The sequence below is a fragment of the Diospyros lotus genome, chromosome 2 (assembly GCF_014633365.1).
Source record: "Diospyros lotus cultivar Yz01 chromosome 2, ASM1463336v1, whole genome shotgun sequence".
In the NCBI taxonomy this organism is placed as follows: domain Eukaryota; kingdom Viridiplantae; phylum Streptophyta; class Magnoliopsida; order Ericales; family Ebenaceae; genus Diospyros; species Diospyros lotus.
This window is the reverse complement of record NC_068339.1, coordinates 22907296-22920970: the sequence shown is the minus strand read 5'-3', so window position 1 is coordinate 22920970 and position 13675 is coordinate 22907296. Positions and strand designations below refer to the sequence as shown.

The following is a 13675-nucleotide window of genomic DNA, read 5'->3' as shown; positions in this document are numbered from 1 at the left end:
AAATCATGCTTGGGCCTTAGAACCACGTTTAGGATGCTTCTTTTGTTTCTTTGCGGACTGTTGCCAATATCTTGCATCATCTTTCCCTGGCTAAAGAAGACAAGGCACCATCCAGTTGAAGCCATGATACTATCATAGAAATCATGATCAAGCCTTTGAAACTGTTGATCTGTGTCACAGTCCCAAGGCTATAGAAGTAATTGTTTAGTACATGTATTTTCCTTGGATTGTACCTTAAGCTGCTGTAGTATTGTACCTTCAGTTGGTTACTAAGTGAAAGGATGTAACAGCCTATAAATAGGCTAAATTAGGAGGGAATAGGTATTGATGAATGAATTGAATTCTGTTTTCCCTCTCAAATTCTCTCTCCCTCTCTGTTTCGTTTGAACTCTACCTCCTTTCTGATACGACCCTAGGGTTTGGGAAGTAAATTTGTAAGAATTAGAGGAAGGAAGAGCAGAAAGGAAGGGAAAGAGAGAACAGAACAGAAAGAATTGTGGGAGAAGAGAGATAACCGAGGGAAAACTAGGAGAATTGAGAGAGAGAAATGGAATTCAATTGTTATTCAAATCATGCCTTTCTCTAACTATGCCAGCCTCTTTATATGCTTACAATTGAATGAAATAACAGAAAATACAGCCAACTACCATAACAGCCTTGCTAACTGTTTATAACTTTATACAAGAGTTAGTTATTATCGCCTAACCTCTAAACTTCTACAATTAGGTCTACAACTTATACACCATGGATTTCCCCCCCAATTACAATCATATCCTCAGGGTCATGACACTTTCTTCTTATTATCTCTCACTTTTTGTTCTGTTTCCCCTGTCAATTTCCTCCAAATCCCATTCCGAACCCTAGGAAAACCCTAGGTCGTCGCAATCTGCGATCCAAGTGCATTCTGATTCTGACAATGGATATCACCTCCACTTGATTAGATACTTCTGGTAAACTCCTCTTAAGTGTCGAAACCACTTGATGATCAACTGTCTTTTATTTCTTCTTTCAAGCGAGGAGCTGGTGGTGTTCTAGTTTTACTTGAATCTTGTTTCATTTCATCATCATGGCCTTGATTTAAGGTTAGATCTTTCACATTAAAGATGTTGCTAATACCCATATCAGCTAGCAGGTTAAGAACATGCATTAGAGGTGATTTTCTTTGGAATCTTATAAGGATTGTCACTTCTTGAGTGCAACTTGTTATACTTCCCTTTAGGATAATATTTAGGTTTGATTCAGACCATAACCATGTCATTTGTTCTTCTCATATCAGCAATTGTTTTATAGTCTTCATTGCTGAAAGAAATTCTCTTTCTGATGTCTTCATTTAGCTCTTGAATATGTTTGGCAAAAGCTTTAGCTTCAATGCTAGCTGCTAGGATTTGCCTAAGTAGGTATTGGAATTAGACCAATAGGCTTTCTAGTAGTTAATCCAGTCAAAATCTCAAAAGGGCTTTGGCCTGTAGTTCTGTTAACAGCAGAACTGTTATATGCAAATTCAATCATAGGAAGAACTTGGCACCTTCTCGTAACATAATCCTTGACACAACAACCAAGCAAGTCACCCATACTGCCACTAATAGCTTCTGTTTGCCCATCAGTTTGTGGTTGAAATAGAGAAGAAAATTGGAACATTATTTGTAGCATCTTCCATAAAGTACTCCAAAATAACTCGTGAACTTCACATCTAAACTATCACCTTAGGTAGCCCGTGAAGATGAACAACTTATTTAAAGAAGATTTTAAGAATGCTCAAAGCTTTAGAAGTTTTTGAACAAGGAATGAAGTGAGCCATCTTTGAAAAGAATCCACTACTACACAGATTGAACCATTATTTCTAAGATTTTTTGGCAGGCAAGGACAAAGTTCACGCTTCTGTTGCCAAGGCTCATGTGGAATAGGAAGTGGACTGTACATACTTGTATTCTTCTTCTCCCTTGGAAATTTGAAGAGTTCAACATCTGGACACAATTCTAGCAACATCTTGCTTCAAACTAGACCAATAGAAATGATCCTAAACCATAACAATAGTTTTGTCCTTCAAAATGACTACCTAATCCACCACCAAAGTTTTGCTCTCTAACAGTCTCCTCATGTACTGAAATATAAAGTATTAAGCAAGAAAAGGCGAGGTCCCTTGAAAAGACACCCGTCATGCAAAGAAAAATCTGGACGTGTGGTGTTTTGTTCAGCAAGCTGATCACTGTATATAGTGGTGGAATCTTTGCAAGAATGGTAGTCATTCTTGAGCAAGTCAAATCCCACAAGTTGTGCAGCCATAGAAGGAAGAACTAGTGCCACATGGTTCAGCACACAGCTAAGAGCATCTGCTGGTTTGTTGTCAGCCCTGGCCTTATGCTTAATAACAAAAGCATATTCTTGTAGGAAAGAAACACACTCTTCATGCCAATTGCTCAACTTCTTTTGGGAGTCAATATATTTGAGATCTTAATGGTCAGAATACAATACAAACTCCTTATGAATGAGTTAGTGTCACCAATGCCTTCATGCTTGAACAATGGCATAAAATTCCTTGTCATAAGTATAATATTTTTGCTTAACTTCATTTTGCTTCTCACTGAAACAAGCAATGATATGCCCTTCTTGACCAAGTCTATGTACACCCCCAATACCAACGTGAGATGCATCACAAGATGCCCTTCTATTATTTTCTTAGTTTCTTCAAATGCTTTTGTGGTTGCCTTTGTTGTCCAAACAATCTGCCCTTTCTTCGTCCAATCAGTAATATGGGCCATTATGATACTGAAATTCTTAATGGAGCTTCTACAGAAAGTAGCTAAAGCCATGAAAGCTTCAAACTTCTTGTAGAGTAGAAGTCATAGGCCACTTCTTTATGGCTTTAACCTTTTCCAGATCAACCTCAATTCCTTTAGAAGAAATGACAAAAACACAAGAAGACAACACTTCTAGTCATGAATGAACACTTTTTTAGATTAACGCAAAGCTCCTGTTGATGAACAACTCTAATCACTTGTTGCAAGTGACAAATGTGCTCTTCTTTATCTTGCTATAAATTAGTATGTTGTCAGAACAAACTGCCACGAACCAATTAATAAAGGGCTGCAATGTATGAGTTATTGAGCACATAAATGTGCTGGGGCAGTAGTGAGGTCAAATTGCATAACCGGCCTTTCATAGTGGCCATACTTGGTCTTAAAAATTTTCTTCCATTCATCACCGGGTCTGACACGGATTTGGTGATAACCACCTTTCAAATCAATCTTAGAAAATATGGTAGAACCACTCACAACATCTGACATAATATCAGGGCAGGGAATGGGAAACCGAAACTTAACTGTAATCTTGTTGATTGCTGAACTATTGACATACATATTCCATGAACCATCCTTCTTTGGTGTAAGCAAAGAAAAGACTGCACAAAGGCTTAAGCTCTCACAAATGTGTCCCTTAACTAGCAGCTCCTCTACTTGCCTTTTGAGTTCAACATGCTCACAAGGTTCATAGGATAGATAGGCTAGTAGACTAGGCAATGTAGACCTCGGAACAAGATTAATAACATGCAAAATATTTTGGAAAGAAAGGAGTTCATTAAGTAATTCCTCTGGTGCAACATAAAAAAAATCCCACTTAACTTCTTGTGGTACATTTAGATCGTTTCCAGTAGCTGGTTCCTTCTCTTCTCATGCAACAACAGAACAAACAACACCTGATTTTCTATTTTTAGTTGGAAGTGCTTTTTAGTTAGGATACAAAGGTGGTCTCTCTTAGTTTCAGCAAGAAGATTGGCCTTTGGCACTTTTGGTGGTTATTCCCATTTTAGCAACTTTATGGGCTGATTATTTCTTTTAGCAGCTTTAGGGGCTGGTGCTTTGACTTTCTCCATTTTAGCTGTGGTAATAGGACTTCAATACTATTGTTTTCCCATTGAAGTGAATGTGCAAGTATTCTGTCTACCAGAATGATTGACATCCTGATCATAGAGCCATTGTCAACTAGGAATAATGTGGGCAACTTCCCCTATGAATTGCATCACACCATGCAGAATACTTATAATTACCAACAGAAAAAGTAACAATGCACCTTTTAGTCCAAGCAACTTTGGATGGTTTTAGGATGGGGTTCAACTGGAAGTTTGAGGGGTTCAATGATGTTGAAAGAACATTGATACAACTTCCTCCATCAATAATAAGCTTCTTAGCTGTTCATCACAGAAAAAAAAGAAAAATCTTCTTAGCTTGATCTTTGCAGTGAACCAGGATCTGCAAATGTGGAGTATGCCTCCAATCTTCTTTTTCTACTTTAGGGATGGCAAGTATTTTTCGAATAATAGAAAGAAGTGACATATACATCTTCCTCCAAATCGCTAGTAGCCCTATATCAATTTCAATTTTACCATCTTCTTGTTGTTGCTCCATATTTTTTAACATCTCATCATGTTGATAGTCAATACAAGTTGACACAGTGCAAACCAAAGCTATGATACCAAACCGCATATTTGCTATTGTGAGAATACTGATTGATTGGAGACTTATTTAAGATTAGAAGGCTTGGGAAAATTGTTGAAAGAGTTAGGGTTTAGATATGTAGTGGGTTGGTGGGAAATTTAGAGGTAAAATAAAGCTGAAAAGATTACTTTTGGGGGTTGGAAAAGGATTTGAATCAGGATACAAAAATAATAATCTAGAATTGAAGATTAGGGAAGAGGGAGGGAGAGGGGGGGGGGGGGGGGGGAGGGAAGGAGGTATTACATCTAGGGTTAGAATCTCATTGTATGATTCAAAGAAAGCATAACAAGCTTAGAGAAAGCTCTAGTTAATTATTCCATTCACTACTGAAAAAGAGAGATTGTAATTGTATCTATAGAGGTAGAGCTGTAGTAATGCTATTCCTCTTAGGATTGGGAAAATCCTTTTCCTGTTGGGGAAAAAACAAAAACAGAAACTGCTAATAGTAAGATAAGGAAAAGACCATAAATAAAACTACAACATAGGTAGAGTTTAAAAGACCCTAGGACACAAGAGCCACGTTTTAGATGTTATATAGAGTGACAAAAATGGCCCTTATGCATAAAGCATCAAAACTAACCCTATCAAAGCTCCTAGAATAGGAGGGGCCGCCTTCATCCAAAACATCCTAAGTCAATGCTCAGGCCTTTGAACCAGTTTTAGGATGCCTGTTGAATTATTTACAGGGTGCTGCCACTGTATTCCATCACGCAGTTGTCAATCAGCTTCCATTGAAAGTATCTGCTGATTATGGTTTTCTAGGAAGAAGATAAGGTTGTTGATTGTGATTACTCAACCATGCATGGTCATCAATAATTCTCATGGATTATTACATTTGTGAAGTCAAGTGTCTGGTTATCTTTGATATTGATTAATTTAATTATGAGGAGTAAGCTGATTTAGCCCAAGTGAGATGTGGATCCATCTTAAGAGAGTGAAGCAAAATTCTGATGACATGAGAATTAGGCAAATAACTAGGGAGATGGAGCCACGAGGCAGGACAGTATACTCTCAAATTGTATAGAAAAAAGGATTCAGAGGGCAAGGGAGGGACTTCTTGTATGCTGCATACCCAATGGATATGCTGTGTGGCTAATTTGAGGAAGCATTGATGGCTAGAGAATGTTTTCAACAGGGTCAGGATTACAGATACCACCTTATCAAGTTCCTTCTTTTTGCTTGGGTACACAGAGTGTACATGGTTGCTCCACTGGGAGCAGGTCCCTGCACAGGTGATTTGTGGGGCTGATTATAGACTGCTATTGGTGTGTAGGGTTTCAGAATTATGTGAGATGCATACCCCATTAACAGCATAAGTTTGGGCCCTATTGTTGGATTTGATGGTTTGCCATGGAGAAGGGGTATTAGCAGGTAATGGAAGTATTTGACTCCAGTGAAGTTCTGCCTCATGTATAATCGTGGGAGCCAAATTCCCTGTCTCAGCCTGTGACTGTGTGACAAAGTATTTGTTGAATTATTAACCTTCCCATCTAAAAGCTTAAACTATAAGATAGAGCATTAACTTTTAATTTATATTATTATTCTTCAACACACCCCTTTGATAGAGCAGGTCTTAGCCCAAGACCTGCTGGGTCAGGACCACCTTATTTTGTTTAGTTTATTTTTGATCTTTGGCCTTGCCGTGTCTATACAACCAGATCATTAACTTCATATATTGCCCTCACTGTTTGGTCATATGGGAAGAAGACCAAGAGACGCTCCTATGAGGAGGGTTGATGAAATAGAACAATTAGTCAAAAAAAGAGGTAGAGGCAGACCCAAGAAAATTTTGGGAGAGACATTAAAGTTTGATATGAAGTGTATGATCCTAAATGAAGATATGACAAAAGACAGAAATACAAGGAAGTCTAGAATTTATGTAGCCGACCTCACATAGTGGAATAAAGACTGGATATGTTGTTATTATTGTATTGCCCTCACTGTTTGCTGTCCTTTGAATTGCCTTAACAATTTTTCATCGGGGAAAATTGTTTTGTTCTATTAAGGCATTTTGGTATTGTTTGCAATCATTGTCTTTTTTGAGCTCAATGCTGGTAAATTAGTAATGTCTTTCTACTTGCTCTGAGCATTATGAATGGGTATGTGCTTATGATGTAAATGCCTATCTTACTGTCGATCAGGCCCCGGCTGAAGCTGTAAAGCCATTGTACCTACAATATTCCAAACTAGAGGAGGATTATGGTCTAGCAAAGCGGGCAATGAAGGTTTATGATCAAGCTACGAAGGCAGTCCCAACCCATGAAAAGTTGAGCATGTACGAGATCTACATAGCTCGTGCTGCGGAGATATTTGGGGTTCCAAAAACAAGGGAAATATATGAGCAAGCTATAGAATCTGGTCTTCCAGAGAAAGATGTGAAATCCATGTGCGTGAAATATGCTGAGCTTGAGAAGAGCCTGGGAGAAATCGATCGGGCCCGTGCAATATATGTGTATGCATCTCAGTTTGCAGATCCACGATCAGACCCTGATATCTGGAACAAATGGCACGAGTTTGAGGTTCAGCATGGAAATGAAGACACCTTCAGAGAAATGCTACGCATTAAACGGAGTGTTACTGCAAGCTATAGCCAGGTAGGTTACACTTCTTTCTTTTCATCAGTTTGTCTATTCCCTTGGCTATTTTTGTGGATGGGATCCATTTCTTTCATGCATTACTTCATTTCATAGAGTGACAACTTCATTGATTCAATGGCCTTTCTGCATCTTGTTCACAAGCAACTTCAACCATTCTTTTTCTGTGGCAACATCCATTAGGATCAAATCATTACGAGATACTGAATAAAAATTTAAATTATAAATTATAATTTTGGCTCCCTTTAGATAGATAGTAATTGGTTTTGTAAAAGGATTTTGAAACTGGGTAAAAGCGATGTTGTCATGGAGCCTAGTTAATGGGTTTTCTTTCTTTTATTTCTTTCTTGTCAGGAAAACATTTGTAAGATATTGGTATATTTAGATTCTTATTCTAATTGCTTGTGTTCTTCCAATTACCAAAAGCTTTGGTCCCATTTGGCAGGGTTTTCTTCAAGTTTTCAGTTTCTATTTTCTTTAGTTTGAAAATGAAAACAGAAAATGGGGTTGAATTAGATTTTTGTTTATAGTTCTCAAAATTTTGAAATAAGAAAAAGGAATTTTCACAATTTTGATTTTGTTTCCAATTTTCCCCCCTTTCCCACATCGTCAATGCATGCAACTCTGGTCGTCGGCAATAGAACGGGCTGAGAGAAAAAAAAAAATAAAATCAAAATGCAGAAACTGAAAACAAAAAACGAAAACTAAAAAGCAAACACACGAAATTGAAATGAAAACTGAAAACTCTATCAAACCGGGCCTTGGATCTATAATTTTTATTTGCAGTTGCTTTCTTAACTAATTGTGACAAAATTTCGTTCTCTCTTCCCAGACTCATTATATCCTTCCAGAATACTTGATGCAAAAGGACAAGCCAAATCTGGACGAAACAATGGACGCGTTGAAAAAAGCCGGGGTTCCAGAAGACGAAATGGTTGCTTTAGAGAAGCAGTTAGTGCCCGCAGCCAATGACGCTGCCACCAAAGATGGTGTCCGGAAATTGGGATTTGTCAGCGCTGGGATGGAGTCTAAGACAGATGGTGTAGTAAGAGTCACCGCAAATCATGAGGATATTGAGCTCCCGGAGGAGAGTGACTCAGAAGACGAGGAAAAAGTTGAGATTGCCCAGAAAGACGTCCCCTCTGCGGTGTTTGGTGGTCTGGTTAGGAAGCGGGAGGAGGCCGATGAAGAAGATGGTACTGGAGATGACACTGCTGCTGCGAAAGATAAAGGAGGGGATGTTCATCTGGGTGCCCTGGAGAGAATAAAAAGGTTAAGACGGGCCGGATAGTGAGTGAATCGGGTTCGAAGAGCTCGCTCCATCAAATATATATCATGGGTACAAAAAATGTTTTTGACAGGTAGAACTGTACTGGCTACCAGCCTCAGCAGAGTGAAGGTAGATGAGAATTGTGAGTGTATTTTAGATGAAGGTTTTTCTTTTCCTCTGCAGCAGCTTTTCTTTGGTCTGGACTCTGGAGTTGGGAAATTAAGGGATAGATTTCATTGATTAGTGCATGAGATAGCTTATAAGAGTTTCTTTTTTTCTCTTTTTTCTCCGCTAATTTTGTAACGATAGGATTTTCTCATCTTTTGGTAATCTATTTGGGCCATGGCAGTGTAATTTAGTATGGTAGATTAAATAGCCACTTTGTCGTGTTTGAGAATTGTATTAAATGTTAATTGCCACCTTATGTTATTTTCACTGCCTTAATTTTCCCTTTCATTTTTTATGTGCTTTTTTTATTTTTTTCTTTAGGATTGAGTAATTTATTTAACACTTGTTGCATTAAAATTAAAACGTATTACTCTTCACCAAGCAGATTACATACCGAGAATGGTTATGTTAGGTTGTTGCCAAGCAATGTAAAAATTGTATGATCTTCTTATAATTGGACTTCGGTATGATAAAATTGAGTTACTTTTTTATAAATTTAATTCGTGATAAAAATATAATAAACTATATTAAATTTAATTTAAGAGATTTTTTTATAGTTAAAAAAATCTTAGGAGTAATTATTGAAATTTACCTTGGTTTAACTGAGTTCTCTCTTTACCAACTGAAAAGATATTAACATAAGAGTGGGTGAATTAAGCTCTCCAAAAAATTTAGTATTTAATGGTATAAGAAATAAATGCAACAATGTAATAAATAAAGAGAGATTGCACAGTTGGTTATAGTAGTTCGACAATAAATATCTATGTCCATTACTTTTACTTCTCATCAAAGATTTTCAAATTCATTAAGTGTCGAATTTGAGAGTGAGGTGATTAGTATATTTTACACTCTTATTTAGTTGTCCAAGCTTAGCATTTAGGTATTTAATAAACATGATTACTACTCATTTTGGGTTCAATATTGTCAATAGAGGTACATATCGCATGCAAAGTAGACATGGAACAAAAAGGGACGATTTCGATGCATGATAGGAGTGGAAATAAAACTTGAAGGCATGGTCAGCTATCAACTGGAAATGAGGTGGAGAAAGTGAAAGTGGAATAAGAGTGAAAAGTGGATGTCAGAGAAGAAAGAGGTTAAGGAAGAAATCTAGTGGCCTATAGCGGTATGCATTCCGTTGTAGGATCACTGTAAGAGTTAGTTTCTGGAGTTCACGATCTTACAGTAGTATGCATACCGCTGTAAGACTGCTTTAAGAACTGCTTTCTGGAGCTCACAGGTTTGCAGTAACAAGCATACTGTGGTAAGGTTTTGAACTTCAATTCAAAGCGCGATTTCGTCCCTTCTCCATCCAATTCAATAGGGAACGAGAGTTTTCATGGAGCACGACTCGAAAACCCTAGGGATGGTTATATAAAGGCTCCATCTTGGAGTTTTGGGAGTTTTTGGGAAGAAGAGCCGACAAAAGATTGAAGGGGTGAAAGAAGACAACTTGAAAACTATACTTTTGGTTGTATTTTTCTTTTTCTTTCTCAATCTCTGCTTTGGATTTCGACTCTTTTCCTTTTCTTTTGATTGTAAGAATGCATTGCTAAGTGTTTATAGGTAGGGTGAATGATGAAACCTCGACTTCTAATGGTTTGATTTAAAGTTACTCAGGTTGCTATTTCCTTATTCATTCGGGTTGATTGTTTGTTGTGTTTATAATGTCATTTTGATGCCTAATCACCATTGAAACGTATTTATGATTTGTATTGCTTTCAAGAGATTCAATACGGATTAGACATGGTAACAAACAACGTAGGGTTCTATAATAGTTAGAGATACCGTTATACCCTATGAAATCATTTTGTGATGATCACTGTGATTGAATGTATGTTTATATATTCGAAGGTTGGCTAGAGATAGTTAATCTCATATATATAAATCTAATTGAATGGCCATCGAAATAGGCTTTTGATTGTAATTGGATCATCGATTTTCAACCTAAGATAAGGAATAACAAGATCCCAGTAATGAACAATTGAATCATAGAAGGCCAACGATGAATTCACAAACCCTAGTACCTTAGTTCTGTGAGTTTTGAATCAAATAAATTGTTTTAGTTCCATATTTTATTAGTTAATCAGTTTTCATTACAGTTGAAGTCATTGTTAATAGCTATACTAATGTGTGTGTTAGGTTAAGGTTAAATTAGTTAGAGTAGACGTCAAAAGTTAGTTCTCATGAGTACGACACCCCTACTCATCGCTATATTACTTGTCACGATCCGTCTACTTACGGGATAGAATAAACGGACAAGAGGCAAGCGCTATCCTCTTTATGATAATAGCTTTTCATGGGCTTAGTTATAATTTCACTTTGCTTTTTCTAAGGATCAAGTGATAACCCTTATAATGTTTTTTCACTTTAAGACTGAATCAATAATCCACACAATGCAAGATCATTCGAAGCCTTCTGCTCTAGATTCTCTCTCAAGGATATGAATGATTTCAATTTTGAATCTATAGAACAAATAACTTTTCTGCTGTCATAACAACTAATTTCTATTTTTGTAATGCAAATCAAGTTAGAAAAAGAAAAAATAAATAAAAACATGTATATTCCTATGTATAGAGACTCTTAGAGCATTTAATGTTGCTCAATTAAATGTCATTAAATGTACTTGGGTCAGCATTGAAAACAATCTAATAGCTAGAATATTTGAATTTAAAGTTTCACAGACCATATTACTCAAGTAATGTATGGGTGTTACTCGAGTAATATTTTCAAAATTAGAGCAAAGGTTACTTGACTAAAATATCAGATTACTCGAGTAATTTTTGCAATATTTTGACAAATTTATAGATTATTTGAATAATATACACGGTTTCTTGAATAATGTTTAGGACTTATTAATTTATATACTAGTTATTTAAGTAATGTTTAACCTTACTTGATTAATATTTTAAAGTCCTTAGTTTCTTAGTAGAATTACTTGAGTAATGAAGTCTGATGCTTGAGTAACATTTTTAATATAAGATTAATCGAAGTTTCTATTCGACTAACACATTGCCAAACACTCGAAATTTCTATTTTTCATTATATTTGAAACTTATTCTAATATTTTTCAAACTTCATATATCATCTATTTTGACCTAAAAATATAAGTCTAAGAAAAATAATTTTTTGAGAGGATGTTTAAACACTTAGGGCTTGTTTGATTGCCCTTAATTTCCATGGAAAATGATCAATTTCCATCTAAATTCCAACTTTTAACATGTTTGATTGCACATATTTTCCAGGTAATTAAAGTTCTAACTTTCGATCACCTGACCATCTTTTCTAGCTTTTGAAGGAAAATGAATTCCAGCGGGGGGTGTAGATCAAATTTTCTCAGCAATTGGAAGCCCGCACCTGTTCGAGGTCTTCCATCCCAGGTTTCTTCTCTCCTATTCGGCGCCGTGCCTTCCCCTTGTTCGTCGCCATCTTCGCAGAAGACAAGCTTCGATTTCGAGTTCCAGACCAGTTTAATGGCGGGGAGAGAGAGAGAGAGAGAAAGAGAGAGAGAGAGAGAGAGAGAGAGAGAGAGAGAGAGCACTCACTGAAGTTTGGTGGATCAAGTAGCGGTGGTAACGACGGATCGACTGGCAGTGGCAAGATCGACGACGGAGGAAAGGAAGAAGGGCTAGAGCTGCGGTTGGGGGCCGACGGCGGTGCAGCAACATTGGCAGTAGGGGTCAACAACAATGGCAAGAGGGAGAGAGAGAGAAAGTGTGAGAGAGGGTAAGAGATAGAGATGGCGATGGCTGCTGCTTGGAGAAGAGGGTGAGAGAGAGAGAGAGAAGAAGATGAACAGGCAACAAATCGTGGGGAGAGGGGGGGTAGGGCCACAGGGGTAAGTCATTAAAGGGTTTCTTGGGTTTTGGTGTTGCATGTGGTGGCGGGTGTGGTGTGGTGGTGGTGGGGTATCCAGGAAAATATAAAAATATTAAAAAAAGACTTTTGATAAAAAATTAAAATAATTGTGTATAATATACGAAGATGTAATACTAAAATAATTATATATAATTTTTTAATATATGTACAATTTTTTGTGTATTTGATTATTTTTTAAAATTTTTTATTTTTTATTTTGTGTATTAATTATTTTATGTATACGTATCTGATTTATTATTTTTTGATAATTTTGTGAATTATTTATTTATTATTTTGTGAATATGCCTGTATTTTATTATTTTAGGTATTTGATTATTAATTTGTGTATTTAATTATTGATTATGTATATATGTGTTTATTATTTTGTGTATTTGATTATTAATTTGTGCATTTTTTAAAATTTTTCTCTGGAAAATGGTACAATTTCCATGGAAAATAATGCTAATCAAACACCAAAAGTAAGAAAAAATGACTATTTCTATAGAAAATAATGACAATCAAACAATAAAAATTGGAAAAAATGCCTATTTCTATGGAAAATAATAATAAACACACACACAAAATACACAAATTAATAATGTACATGTAGTCATCTTCATATTTTTTTTTCGATTGCAGATTTGGTAAAAGTGGTAGATATATTGATGATTGCATATTTTTTGAATTGATGTATTTTTTATAGATTTGGTTTGGGTTTGGAATAGGAATTGCAATGGGACTTTTGATTGGTTATTATTTGTTCATATATTTCCAACCAAGCGAAGTTTTAAGGATAACTTAACTTTGTCTTTTTTTTCAATCTATTGATTTTTGGTTCTAGTTGTTTTTTTCCATTATGTACCTTATACGTGTTTCTTTTTCATTATACATAGCCTTATATATATATTTATTCTTCAAAACTATTTTTATTCTTCATTTTGATATATATATATATTAATATAAAAATTTGATAAATAATTGTGTATAATTTATTAATATATATTGTATTAATGTAAAATTTAATACTATAAAAATGAACAAATTTCAAGGTAAAAAAGGTATTCTTTCCATGGAAAGTGTCTATTTTTTAGGGAAAATAATGACAATCAAACACCAAAAGTGAGAAAAAAATAACTATTTCCATAGAAAGTAATGGCAGTCAATCACCAAAAGATAGAAAAATACAACAATTTCTAGATAAAAATTAAGTCAATCAAACACCTTCAATTAACATTTTTCCTAGAATTTAATTCTAGACAATTCAATTACCTAGAAAATATTTTCTTTCCATATAA

General features: G+C 35.7%; 1 protein-coding gene across 1 annotated transcript in view; it reads left to right on the top strand.

Annotated features, from left to right (window-relative positions):
* LOC127794392 (uncharacterized) overlaps positions 1 to 8810 on the top strand; it is a 48872-nt gene extending 40062 nt beyond the window's left edge. The window contains exons 4-5 of the mRNA XM_052325429.1: positions 6632 to 7084; positions 7917 to 8810. Coding sequence (XP_052181389.1) covers positions 6632 to 7084; positions 7917 to 8375 — 912 coding nt within the window. The 3' untranslated portion in view covers positions 8376 to 8810. The remainder of the gene's footprint in view (positions 1 to 6631; positions 7085 to 7916) is intronic.
* The last annotated feature ends 4865 nt before the right edge of the window (positions 8811 to 13675 follow it).